This window comes from Morone saxatilis, unplaced genomic scaffold (assembly GCF_004916995.1).
Source record: "Morone saxatilis isolate NCDOM2014 unplaced genomic scaffold, NCSU_SB_2.0 Contig22, whole genome shotgun sequence".
Lineage (NCBI taxonomy): Eukaryota > Metazoa > Chordata > Actinopteri > Moronidae > Morone > Morone saxatilis.
Genome location: NW_023339785.1, coordinates 16950602 through 16963658, shown reverse-complemented (window position 1 = coordinate 16963658; position 13057 = coordinate 16950602). Strand labels below are relative to the sequence as shown.

The window sequence follows — 13057 nt, the reverse complement described above, 5'->3', positions numbered from 1 at the left end:
GTGCGCGTGCGTGCGTGTGTGTCACCAGATAAATCACTCTCACCCCGTATAACATGAACAGATCTGTGGTACATTCGTTTTATTGGCTCGTGCCAAGGGATTTTCCTGGTACTAAGCTCTATGTGTGTGTCTGTGGTGTGTGTGTGTGTGTGTGTGTGTGTGTGTACAAGAGCAATTTAGCTTTAGGCTGTTACATTAATGTATGTTATGTAATGCAGTCAGAGAGTTAAATTGTAGCTGAAATGTCAGATGCAGAGAATCTTTTAAAAGATTCACAGATTCACAGTCCTGTGAAAGAGCAAATGTCTGCGACTGCTGGCTGATCTTGAGAGGGTTACAGGTGGGGAAGCAGAAGGTTAGCTTGTTAGGCAAACTGCATTAGTAGAAGCTGAATTAGCAATACTAACTGGATAACTGAAATGCCATCCTTAAAGACTCTACATCTAGGAGTTTGTTTTTAATTCCGATTATATCAGAAAGCCAGTACATTTTAATCGCCTTTCAACAACAATCATAATGTGAACCTATATTTCTCCTCCACCCTGAATGTATCCAGTCTTTTGTCCCTCATCCAGTCATTTTGTGATCTCAACTAAAGAAATGCTACTCCAATTAAAGGAAAATAAAAAAACAGGAGTAAGCATGCACATCCAAGCCAAATGAGGGCAGGTGCTGAGCCAAAAGTGAGTGTTTCCTTTATGTCCTAAATAGGGTGTAGTATTAACAGACAGGGACCGATATACAGAGACCATATAAAACAGACAACAACAGCAAAATTTGGATAACTAGACAAATCGGACCATATCTGTCTGCCTCAGGTTGGAGACGTCGTCTTGGTGAAGGACAATGAGACTTTTCCCTGCGACCTCATCCTTCTGTCCACGTCTCGAGATGATGGGACCTGCTACGTTACTACAGCCAGTCTGGATGGAGAGAGCAGCCACAAGGTGTGTACAGTATGTGTGTGTTCATGTACAAGACAGACAGTTTTATCTTTCTAAGTTAAGTTAAAGCTGCCATTTTTTTATTGCAAAGGTGGTATTGCGCTAGAATGTCACAGTATGTTGTATTTAAGCCAAAATGTTCAAACATGTAATCATCATCACCACACCACCTTTCCTCCCTGTTCTTCTTATTGTCTCCATGAATCCTCCTACCTCACCTGCTTACCCATCCATTCTCTCTTCTATTTTTCTTCCCTCCACCCCTCCCAGACCTACTATGCAGTTCAGGACACTAAAGCTCACAGCACAGAGGAGGAGGTTGACTCCATCCACGCTACTATAGAATGTGAACAACCACAGCCGGACCTGTACAAGTCAGTGCAACACACGTACTGTACACACACACACACACACCTGAAAAACACCAGTCTTTTCAAATAAATGTCTGAACCTTGTCTCCTCTCACTTCTTTCCTGTTACTGCCGTTACAGATTTGTGGGCCGTATCAACATCTACATGGACAACGAGGCGGTGGCTAGGTAAACCAAACATATCTCAGGAATACAATAATCTTTTTAAAATAATACTGTAAACTCAGTCCAACAAAGGACTTTCATTATATTTAGTCATAGTCTTCTCAGCCTGAGCCAGTTTATCTGAGAAATGTTGCAAAGGTCATTCAACAATAAGGGATGAGTCAGTAAAATAGGAATGTAATTTTGGTTGTTTTAGTACAGTCACTGCTCAAAAACAATCCAAAATGTGTCTTTAATTTTTTGGTGTTGTTAGGTTTGTCCCTGAACTTCAGTAAGGGCTTAGTTTTTAAATAAGGACTTTATTTTAGGTGGTTTCAGTGTTTTAAGATAAAAGAATATAGCAATTATATCTTGACAATAAGAGTGGTGAAACGGTCTAAAGATGAGCTGTTGTGTGTTTTCAGACCGTTGGGATCGGAGAACCTGCTGCTCCGAGGAGCCACACTCAAGAACACAGAGTTCGTCTATGGTAAAATCACCTGCAACACGATAATATGCGAGAAAAAAAACAAACTATTCATTTCTGATTAATGATTAATCACATGGTCACATGGTAACAGCTGTTCATATATGGTGTATAAGGTTGCATGTATCTCCATGATGGCTGAGCAAACTCTGAAGACCAAGAGATGTGATTGAAAGCTCTGGGAAAAGCTTATAAATTGATTTTGTTTTGTCAACCTACTGGTCAAAAATATTCAAAATGTATCTCTGCCTCCCTTTAGCGGTTGCCATCTACACTGGCATGGAAACCAAGATGGCCCTCAACTACCAGTCCAAGTCTCAGAAACGGTCTGCAGTGGAAAAGTAAGTTGTCTCTCTCTCTGTTAGCATGGACATCCCTACGTTTTCTGTACAGTCTTTGGCAGCATCCTTTCTCAGCAAACGCTGGCTCAGTTAATCATTCATATTTTTACCAATGTATCTATGTGTTTCTTCATTATTCACCGAGAGTCCTTGTGTCTCTGGCTCACTGCACTGACTGGATCGATTTCTTTCCATCTGGCGTTGACATGCGTTTTGAATCCAGATGGCCTGTAGATATGACTGACTGTGGGTGGATTACATTTACACTTGGTAACAGTGTGCGCCTGCTTAAGTTGTTGAAAATGTATTTGTCTTCCTTTTGCCAAAACAAATAAGGCTTAGAGTAAAAGCCTCGTCTCAGCTGTTCCCTTTGTGCAAGTATCTAATCTAAGTACAGTGGATCCGACTCTTTTTTTTGCACTACTGTGGTCAAATGCTCGTCAGGCATCCTCCAGAGTTAGTTTGGATGATTGCACCTTCCTTGCATCGTGGTTTAATTTGCACCTGTATGCATTTTTACTCTCTCAATCCGTTGTGAGAATCATATAGGTGTTCTGCAGTTTTTAGGCCACAAACAGGGATATGGGATGCTAGAAGTTAAGTTAAATGAATTTATGCTGCATTGTTCTTCCAAAATATGTACTTGTGAGCTACATTTAGCTGATGACTTCTGAAATGATTGTGTGTTTAGCTTTATTTACTAAAACTATAGAAATTAGGGTTTGCAGTAGTACTGAATGGCAGCGAGCGAATTAGGGATGTTTGTATGTATCGGTGCAGACCTGGCACATCATACAGCTCTGAGAAGTATCAATAACAAAGATTTGTTCATTTAGTTTTCACAAGCACTAGTGAGAATTTGTGCTATTGTTAGAGGGAAAAGTGGAATTTGTTTAATTAATTAAACAATATATGTTCACACATTAATCAGTTTTATTCACAGTTATTCCCAGACTACCACAGTCCACACTGACACTGGTACATAAAATGTTTCTCATTATCTCCCCCTGCAGGTCAATGAATTCGTACCTGGTGGTCTACCTGTGCATCCTCATCAGCAAGGCCCTCATCAACACGGCGCTGAAATACGTGTGGCAGGCGGACCCCAACAGAGACGAGCCCTGGTACAACGATAGGACAGAAACAGAGAGGCAGAGACACATTGTGAGTCTGTTAATTACAGTACCTCAATCTGGAGGGGAAAAAAAAGGTTTCTTCACCTTCTCATACACTCCTTCCTCCTCTTCTTCCTCAGGTGATCAGGGCGTTCACAGACTTCTTGGCCTTCATGGTTCTTTTCAACTACATCATTCCTGTCTCCATGTACGTCACCGTGGAGATGCAGAAGTTCCTCGGCTCTTATTTCATCATGTGGGATGATGAGATTTTTGACGAGGAGCTGGGAGAGAGAGCCGTGGTCAACACGTCAGACCTGAACGAGGAGCTGGGACAGGTAGCAGAGAACACCACTAATGTTACCGTACCATACAGAGAAGTCTTTTAGAGATGAAAATACTGTGGCTGCTATGAATGGAGAATAGAAATGAATACAGTCGTGTCCACAAACACACATATTCTGAGGTAACACTTGCTCTCTTTTCAGGTGGAGTATGTGTTTACAGACAAGACGGGGACTCTGACAGAGAATAACATGGAGTTCATAGAGTGCTGTGTGGACGGACACGTTTATGTGCCTCATGCTATCTGTAACGGACAGGTACGAATCTGATGGATGGATGTTTTTAGTTATTTATATCTTTATTTCTGACCTTAAGCTGGGATTTAATATATAGTTGCGATTGCATTATTTTAGAAATCCACATATCGTCTGTTGTTAAATGTATTTAATTTGTGTTGTTACTAGGTGATGCCTGGTGCAGCCGGTATGGACATGATCGACACTTCACCGGGTCCCGAGGCCAGGGTGAGCATAGCCTCAGTTTGAGTGTGTGTGTGGGGGGTGTTTGTGTGTTAGTGTAACACTTTGTTGGCCACCCACCACAGGCGCACGAGGAGCTGTTTTTCCGGGCGCTGTGTTTGTGCCACACGGTGCAGGTGAAGGAGGAGGAGACGGTCGATGGGATCAAGCATGGCATCCACCAGGGCAAGTCCACTTCCTTCTACATCTCCTCATCTCCAGACGAGGTGGCACTGGTGGAAGGCATGAAGAGGTAGAGCGCACACACACATGCACGCGAATAATGCCTGTGACAATCAGACTGTTGAATACGGCACACACAGGCCTTTGTTTTCCACTCACATTCAGTTCATTCACTCTATTTCCAACAATGGTGCTTTCTGCCGCAGGCTCGGTTTCACCTATCTGAGACTCAAGGACAGTCACATGGAGATCTTGAATAGAGAGGATGAGATTGAGAGGTAAGTGTGTCCCTTTTTAAAAAAGTGTTTATCTCTGAAACCCTGTGCAACAATTCTGTCATCAGCTTTACATTTGTAGTAGATATAGTACACATTATTTTTATGAATTTTATTTTCATTAAATGTCTTATTGTGTTCAATTTCCATATGAAAATGTCTATAAACACTTGACCTATGTTATATATTTTGTTGAGTTGTGTCCATTATCCTAAATGTTTCCAACAATGATCAAACCCAGATAAATCTGTAATTTTATTCAGCTAATGGTACGTCTCTTAATTACCTCTAGTGCTAGAACTTCCAGTTAACACAGCAGAGTGAGGAAGGAAGTCACAAAACAGGACTAAATGTAACATGAATAAAACTTTGATGTTACCTTGCCTAGTCATGTCAGTCATGCAATGGTGGTTGTTTAACAATGAAGACAACAACTCCCATGATCCAACACTACTTCACAACGTCGACAAACTTTGTTATTGTTTGATGTGAGAGATCCCATAGCAGCAGAAATTCCACAAGTCAGTCTAGGGACTATACTGTGGCATATATAGAGTTTAGTCTAACCTCTGTCTATGTACTGATTCTGCATATATGCCTGAACATTGACAGCCAAAAACATCATCAACGCAAACAGCAACAACCCTCCGTCTTCCTTCTTTTAATTTGTGGCACTAATAAGATATTCTCTGCTGGCTACAACAAACCCTTACAGCATCAAACCTGTTCATCAAAAAATAAAACTCATACAAACTCAATATTACTGTTAGTCTATGAAAGCTCTAATTTTAATTCCTCATTACTTTGTTATAATGTACAAGTAAATACAAACTGTCTTGCTATTATTTGATTTTGAACCTATTCAGTAACTACTGGATGGAATGGATGGATACAGTATCAGAAAATGTGCAATCAAGTGCAAACACTTTTGCTTTACTGGATCTGTCAATCTGTCAATTAGACAGTAATGAACTTTGCAATGACAACAGGTATGAAGTCTATACAATGTTTTCACATGTGGTAGCAGCAAAATATGGCGTATGCATACTGCACTTGTAGAAAAACTGCTCTTAGTGTGTTCTTGTGCAAATGACGTATGACAAGCAGTTTGACTTTGTTAATTTCCTTTTTGTACCTTTCACTTTTTCTCCAATCTGCATTATGTTTACAATTTATCTAACAAAAAAAATAAGGGAAAATACACACATTTTGTTGTGAGTTGCTCGCAGTCAGACATTCAAAAGAGAAAATGGAAAACTCATTACCCTGATGCAATTATTTACTTGAACTTGGAGAGATAAACGCATCAGCAAACAGTTGACTGGCAAACTGACTTCATACTGACTGTAAAGGTGTTTTAAATCAGGGCAATTGGCCTGAGAGGTCAGTGAGATATAAATGTCCACATATGAATAAACCAACAAGCACGAACTAGAAAAATACAAACTGAAAATCAAAAAAGAAAACATCTCATGTTAGGGAGGAAATCCACAACATTTATTCTATTTGTGGCTATGGATTTGGTTATTTGACCTTAAATATTGAATGGAAGCATTATATGTGTAGATACAGATTTGTATTTTGTGGATTCCTTCCCTAATTTGAATGCATAGAGTATTTCTTAATGGTTATGTTCTTAGATTGTAGAAAACCCTCTTTACAAATGTTATTTTGTATTAACAGTTTTCAGGATGTTGGATGTTTGCTGCTGGATGTTTTGTACATGAAGAACAAAACATTGTACAATGGTTCAACCAGACTGACAACTGAAGAATAGCAACAGACAAAGATACCCCTGTGCAACAGTTGAATAAGAATATAAGAAATGTATATAATGCCGATAAACTGGAATTAACAGGTACGTTGGTTTAGCAAAGCTATTCTTAAAACTTCAAAATAGACGTAGAAGGTTAGACTGGGGCAAAGATCTTAAACTGCTGCTCCAAAAATATAACAGAATCCATCTGCAAGTTTATTATTTTTTGTGGTTGTTTCATATCAAATTTAACTACCCCTTCATATACAAATAAAAACACAATTATTTGTTTTGTGCTAAATAATAACAAAGGTCAAAGGTGCCCACAAATGTGTGCAAAGGATTGATGAGAAAAGAGCAGGTTTCAGGACTTTCATTTGTTGTTTGACAACAAAGATGACATAAGATGATGTTATATAAAAAATGTATAGAAACTGCTGTTTCTTTTTTGTTAGGTATGATGTTGGTAATGGGAATATTTACAGAATATTGTGCTTTCTTGTAGTATTTGAATGTTGAACTGGCCCTCCTATGACATGACAATACCAGTGGCATCAAGCCAATTTGAGTTTGAGACCCTTGGTCTAGGGTTAGAACTATTTGCATCACAGAATATCAGCTGAACATATTATGGACTGACAAATAACAAATTTAACCTATTCAGGGTCACTTGTGCTTTTTTGGACTGCAAAATAAAAAGCAAAATCAAAGAGTATTTTGGGGGCAAAACAGTATTCAAACAACAGTATTCCGCCTTGTCATGTAACACTGTGGGGACTTAATTATTCTTCTTTTGGGGCCAAATGTAAGTTATTTATTTGGTTTCTGAATTATACTGTTTTTAAGGCATCCTTTTTCTGCTACATGCCATTATACAGTTCCTGTTGCAAAGCAAATTTAACCAATCCCTGTGAATTCTGCACAACCTTGCAATTTTGTCCAATCACCACAACTTTTCCACAAATTTGACCAATCATTGTAGTTTCCTGTGAGTTTCACCAATCATAGCAGTCCCCCACACAAAACGTTGAGCCATATGCCGCTAAACTACTAACGATTTCATTCTTACTGGAACAAGTTGACTTTGATTTTTAATGAATTATACAAAACTTTTGCTAATTCTTTCCTGCAATTTCAATGTCAAAAAATGCCTAAAAACATGCATTCAATATTTTTTAATGATGCTGTGAAATCAGGCATTTCAGGCTGCAACAACCCCCCCCCAAAAAAAAAAATCCTGTGAAATCCTGGAGGGATTTTAAGTGTAAACTGGGCACCGCTACAACATGTAAGTTGTGTTTAGAAGGGGTATGTCAGTGTATTGTGTAAGAGTGCCACAGAAAATATGCAGAACCCAATACAAGCATGATCACTAGTTGCCCAGAAAAAAACAAGCATCTAAGCAGCCCGAGCTTCACATCTCCTCCAATCAGCCTCACTACCAACAGACTGATAACATCACAGGTCAGCACTAACTTGAAAACAACAAGCCAGTTCTCAGCTTCAGAGCTCTGACCAGACTTAGCTATGATGTGCAGAGTGACACATATATGTGGGTGTAGCTGTGTGTTGTAGTGTCATCGTCATTATTATTTGCGGGTAAGTGGTTTGATTTGGTTTGGCACCATGTATATTTTTATATAAACCCCAGGAAAAATGGCTGGTGTGAACGAGGACACAAATACAAGCAAACAGAACATTATATGATATGACTAACTAAATGCAGACTGCTTATTAATAATTTTAGTAATCAAAAACTCCAGACAACAGTGGAGACATCCCTCTTTTTTAAAATAGCTTGCATCATTATGCATGGAAATCCTTTAGAGCATATTTAGGTTTTTCTGTATTCCTCAGTTTTCTCATAAAAGAAGCACATGTGGCCTGTCCTCAGGGCTCATCAGGAAACTATCGCCCACTTTTTTAGTGGGATGATAGGAGCTGATTTGATTGGTCATTGAAGCTTCCCTGCTGATAACTCATTTCTAACCAACAATCATCGAATGGTCTTTCCAGAGTGTGCAGTGCTGATTTCTCTGATCTCTGCTCGCTAATGTTTGGGCCACAACCACACTCAGGGTACCTGGACTTTGCATTTTTTGTGTTTCCAGCCAGTTCATGAAAACAAGAGTTCCAGGAAGGAAAAGAAAAGCTGGCTCCAGATGATTCATTCTTCCCTGAGAATCCTGAATAGCCTTTTAAATTAAACAATGAATGAAAACAGTTGGTTTGTACTGCATATCATAGTCCTTGGTATGTAAACTGATAAAAAACAATGAATATGTGTAGTTTTCTCCTTTTGTTTCATGGATTTTCTTTCTAAGTGATCTAACAGGACTCTTATAACCCACACCTAACCATAGGCCCCCTGATCATGAATATGTATGAGAAAATGTCAGAAACCTTGACCCTAATCATCTCAGGTCAAAACATCAATGCTAATGTTAGCCTGTCGATTCAAATTCACCTCCGGCTTAAAAAAATATGAGCTTAATAAAACAGCAGTAAAATGATTCATTACTATATTGCATATAGTGGTAAGTTGTTTTTAGCTTGCATTCATAATAGGACAATCATCCACAACATTCACACAGTTTCACTAAGTGTATAACCACACATTTAATACCCCTTGAGGTATTACATACAATACCTCTACAGTGCATTCCCGGTCATCGTAATGCATTAACCTGGAATAAACCCACATTTTCCGTCAGTCCAAACAAATCAGCATCCCTGATGTTGCTCTCAAACTGGGTTTAACACGGCTTTGGTGTGAAAGGATCAACATGTGTATCAAGCATCTGATGATAATAATACAGGAATATTATATCATTACTGCAGAATTAATACTGAACTAATTGTGACTTCTGAACCCCTAAATCATGAATTCTGCTCTTCTCAGTCTATAACAACATGTCTTTAGATTGTTGCACATTTAGTTCGTTAGATTCACTTTTCGTAAGGAGACCAAATAAAACCTTTTCTACAAAGTTACTCTGCACAAGGTTGAATTTGTAGTGTAAACTTTGCAGCAACAACTTTTAATGATGCAAAAGTTGACAAATTCCAATTAGTTTAAATATACAGTATACTTATGTTAGTATCAGGTTAACCTATTTATTGAACTACAGCTGCTGACCTGTGAATACTGACAACCAGGGATGTAAGCAGGCTGTAGAGGTCAAACGCAGGTGGAGTGTCTCTTCATTATCTTGTGAAAAACACAGAGTTTCTGTGTGAAACTGCAATGAGGGAGGAGAGAGTCACACGCATTGGCCACATACTTTTGCTCTCTGCTCAAAAGCTTGCTTCTTAAACCCCTAGTCAACAAGAGCAAATGACTGTTTTTGAACAAGATCAACATTTCTGTTAAAAAAAAACAGTCTTTGCATCATGGTTCATAACAAGTTAATGGATGAGGATTACATCACTGAAACCCCTCTAAAATGTACTGTAAAAGATCAGAGTTGGCTCTTCAATAAAATTGATTTGTGGCCAAGACCAATAAAAAAATAATGTCTGGGGGCAGTCACTTGACATGTGACACTACGTAACTCCTCTCCAACTGCAAACTGCAGACGAGTACTGGAACATGACAGAGAACCTGTTTCAATGGCGCTGCTTATGTAAATAATAAATTCAACATATGGTTGTAAGTGTTACACAACCTACACAAGTAGCTGATATTAATATTACAGATAATAATACACAGTAATGAATGCTATTGCTTCAAAACAAAGATGGTGCACTGTGGCTAGAAATTATTTTCTTGAATAATTAATTAATCAGTTATTTTATAGTTTCACTATAAAAATAGTGAAACATTCCAATTCCAATTTCCTAAACAGTCCAAAACTAAAAGATGTTCAGTTCATTATCACAGAAAGCTACAAAACCAGGGTGCCCTGATGGTGGAAATGACATTTTGGCCTTTTTGCTTCAAACGTGAGAATTCATTGATTATCAGAATTTGATTAATTTCACCATTGTTCAACTCATCAAGTGACTAGCACACTAAAAGTATTTGATTAAAAAATAAAGTACCTGTCAATACACTTACACACGATACTTATATAATAGTATTGAGGTATTAATATGTTTTGTACTGAACACATGGCTTATTAGAATCACACTAACTTGTTTTAATCATGTATAATATTATCATATATGATTGATACCTGCACTAATCACAGATCTAAAGCTACATCTGAGATGAGTCCACACATGATTGACCAACTGATTTGAGAGTATTATCAGTGTTTTCTTTGGAAGTGCCTTCGCTGATCCAAGTCAAGGCTACAGTGCGGTTTTGTCATTGGAACAGTGCTTCAACTTCGCTACAGCATCTCTCTAACCTTGTTAGATGCCCTTTTTTCCTGACAATTACAACCCTGTATTAGGGTTTTGTCCTGTGCCATGCTGTGGTGGCCTTGCAGCCTGTATCCAGCTTCTCCTGTGTGAATGACAGTTGATAAAAGCCCTGGGCTTCTGCTGGCGTCACCACCGCTATGTAATTCCACTGCAGGGGAGTGTGCTTTTAGCTATGAGGCTCACTGCCACAAGAGCACTAAAGACACAGGCACAAACGCTTGCCAAATTGCCCTTAAGCTCCAGTAACATTTCATCTGACATTTTATTGGCAGAGACAATTGTCACTATTCTAACCGTGTGTTATTTCTTGTATTGCATCAGTAGCCCTGCCTATACCAACAGTAACACTGAAGCACAACAGTAAGAGATAAGGCTGGTAGCTGCATCAAATACAGCCACCCTAATTATGAGGGTCCGCATTAAAATTTCATAACAAAAAACAAGATGACAATAAAGCCTCTCAAGTCAATAATGCACCAAGGCGGCACAATACAAAATTATTTTCAACAACCCAGAAACCTCAAGTAAAATACTGAACCAAGCTTATTTATGCTTGCAAAAGTGTTTGTGTGCGTGTGTGTCTGTGCGCACGTACAAGAGACCATGTGAGTGTGTAAGAGAGAGAAAGGAGAAAGAGAGAGAGACCTTGAGTGCAATGGGAGGAGTAGATGCTGCAGCATTCAGGGAGGGAAAGCAAAGCTAACTGTGAGTCAGACTCTCTCTCTCTCTTCGGCCCTTACCTCCCTCCTTCCACTTCCAATCTCCCCTTCTCCTCCCTCTCTCAGCACTTAAGCAGCTGCCTCCACTTATGCAGGGCACATTTCAGATGACAGGAGGGAGGCAGGGAGGGAGAAAAGGGGGAGGAAGGGAATAATGGGGGGAGCAGGAGGAGCAAAGGGGGAGGGAAACAAAAGGTTGCACGATGATTGCACAACGATTCAAAAGCTGCTGAAGGGGGACATTCCAGCCTAGGTGAAGATGCTTTCCCCTCCTCCTCCTCCTCCTCCTCCTCTCTCCTCCCCCCTGTCTCCTCCCTCCTCCTGCTCTAAAAACCTACGCTATACATCAAAGAGGAGAAGGTTAACCGCTAGACACAGTAACCTCTGTAATAGAACTGTTTTCTAATGACCATCAAAGAGTGTTTACTACCTCTGGGCCTGTGATTAATGGCTGTATGCACGGGCAACCTCCTATTTCACATCCTCTCTCCTCGTGCTCCGAGATGGAGAGAGATGTGGAGAACATGACAGCTGGGGTAGAAGATCCCCCTGAATGCTCTTGTAGGCTCTTTGAGGCCATGGCCAGCTTGATCTCCTGACCATTCTGTGACAATGTGTCTGATATAGAATAAAAAGGGGGACTTATTGAACGTCCATTTTATAACACTATTATTGTGCTTTTGCAGCTTTAACAAATGGATGACAATGCAGCAATTGGACTGATCCAAAACACTCGAGGTTGGTTTGGTTGGTGATTAATGTTTAATTTTTATTGTTAATTTTCCATTTTCCATGTAAATTTAACAATAAATGCCATATATTTCACAAAATTATATTTTCTTTTAACAAAAATATCATTACATTCCCAGTGTCTTTACTGGTCATGTCAAGCTGTTATTACACATTCTGATCAATATAGCGTTGCTGTCCTGTGAAAGATATGGATCTCCATGAAGAAAAACAGACCTTTTTTCAATGACATGAGTGGGATAGTTTAATTGGTTTTTGAAGGGTTTATAAAATATATGAGGTAGGAGACTTTTCTCATCCCATAAAAAGCCTAAAATTCAACATTGCCAAATTTAGAGATAACATGGGACAACAGTGACAAGAATATTGCAGAATAATACCACCCAGCCACTCCTCCCATCCCATAAAACTGCTTTTCATTATCACAACTATCTATGTAAGTATGTGTTACAGATCCCCTCCAGACATGTATCAAGACATATATACAAATAGTCTGAACAATAATGTGTGTCTTTTTCACAATGAATATGCTCATTTTTTTAATTTCTTAAGTTTTCTTGTTGGACACAAGATGTCTCCTACTTCACTTTATAGTCTATTCTCAGTGTTTGTGCACTGGTCGATTTAAGTTTCTACATCACACCTGTATAAGTTGCAAACTGGACCAGGTTTGACTTCCAAACTATTTGTGATGTCACAAATCATGCTTATAGGCCCCACCCCTTAAAATCTGATTTTCAATGAGCGCGGAGAAACTTTCCACACCAACAGGTGCATGTGAAAACATCCTTCTAGTGT

General features: G+C 39.2%; 1 protein-coding gene across 1 annotated transcript in view; it reads left to right on the top strand.

The window, feature by feature from the left end:
• The window catches only part of LOC118334022 (probable phospholipid-transporting ATPase IH), a gene marked incomplete at its 5' end in the record, with an annotated part of 19739 nt that overhangs the window by 152 nt on the left and 6530 nt on the right, over nt 1-13057 (top strand). The window contains 11 exon segments of the mRNA XM_035669837.1: nt 819-947; nt 1215-1318; nt 1436-1483; nt 1885-1949; nt 2206-2287; nt 3301-3451; nt 3543-3740; nt 3891-4004; nt 4152-4211; nt 4292-4458; nt 4595-4666. Of these exon segments, the coding sequence (XP_035525730.1) occupies nt 819-947; nt 1215-1318; nt 1436-1483; nt 1885-1949; nt 2206-2287; nt 3301-3451; nt 3543-3740; nt 3891-4004; nt 4152-4211; nt 4292-4458; nt 4595-4666 (1190 nt within the window).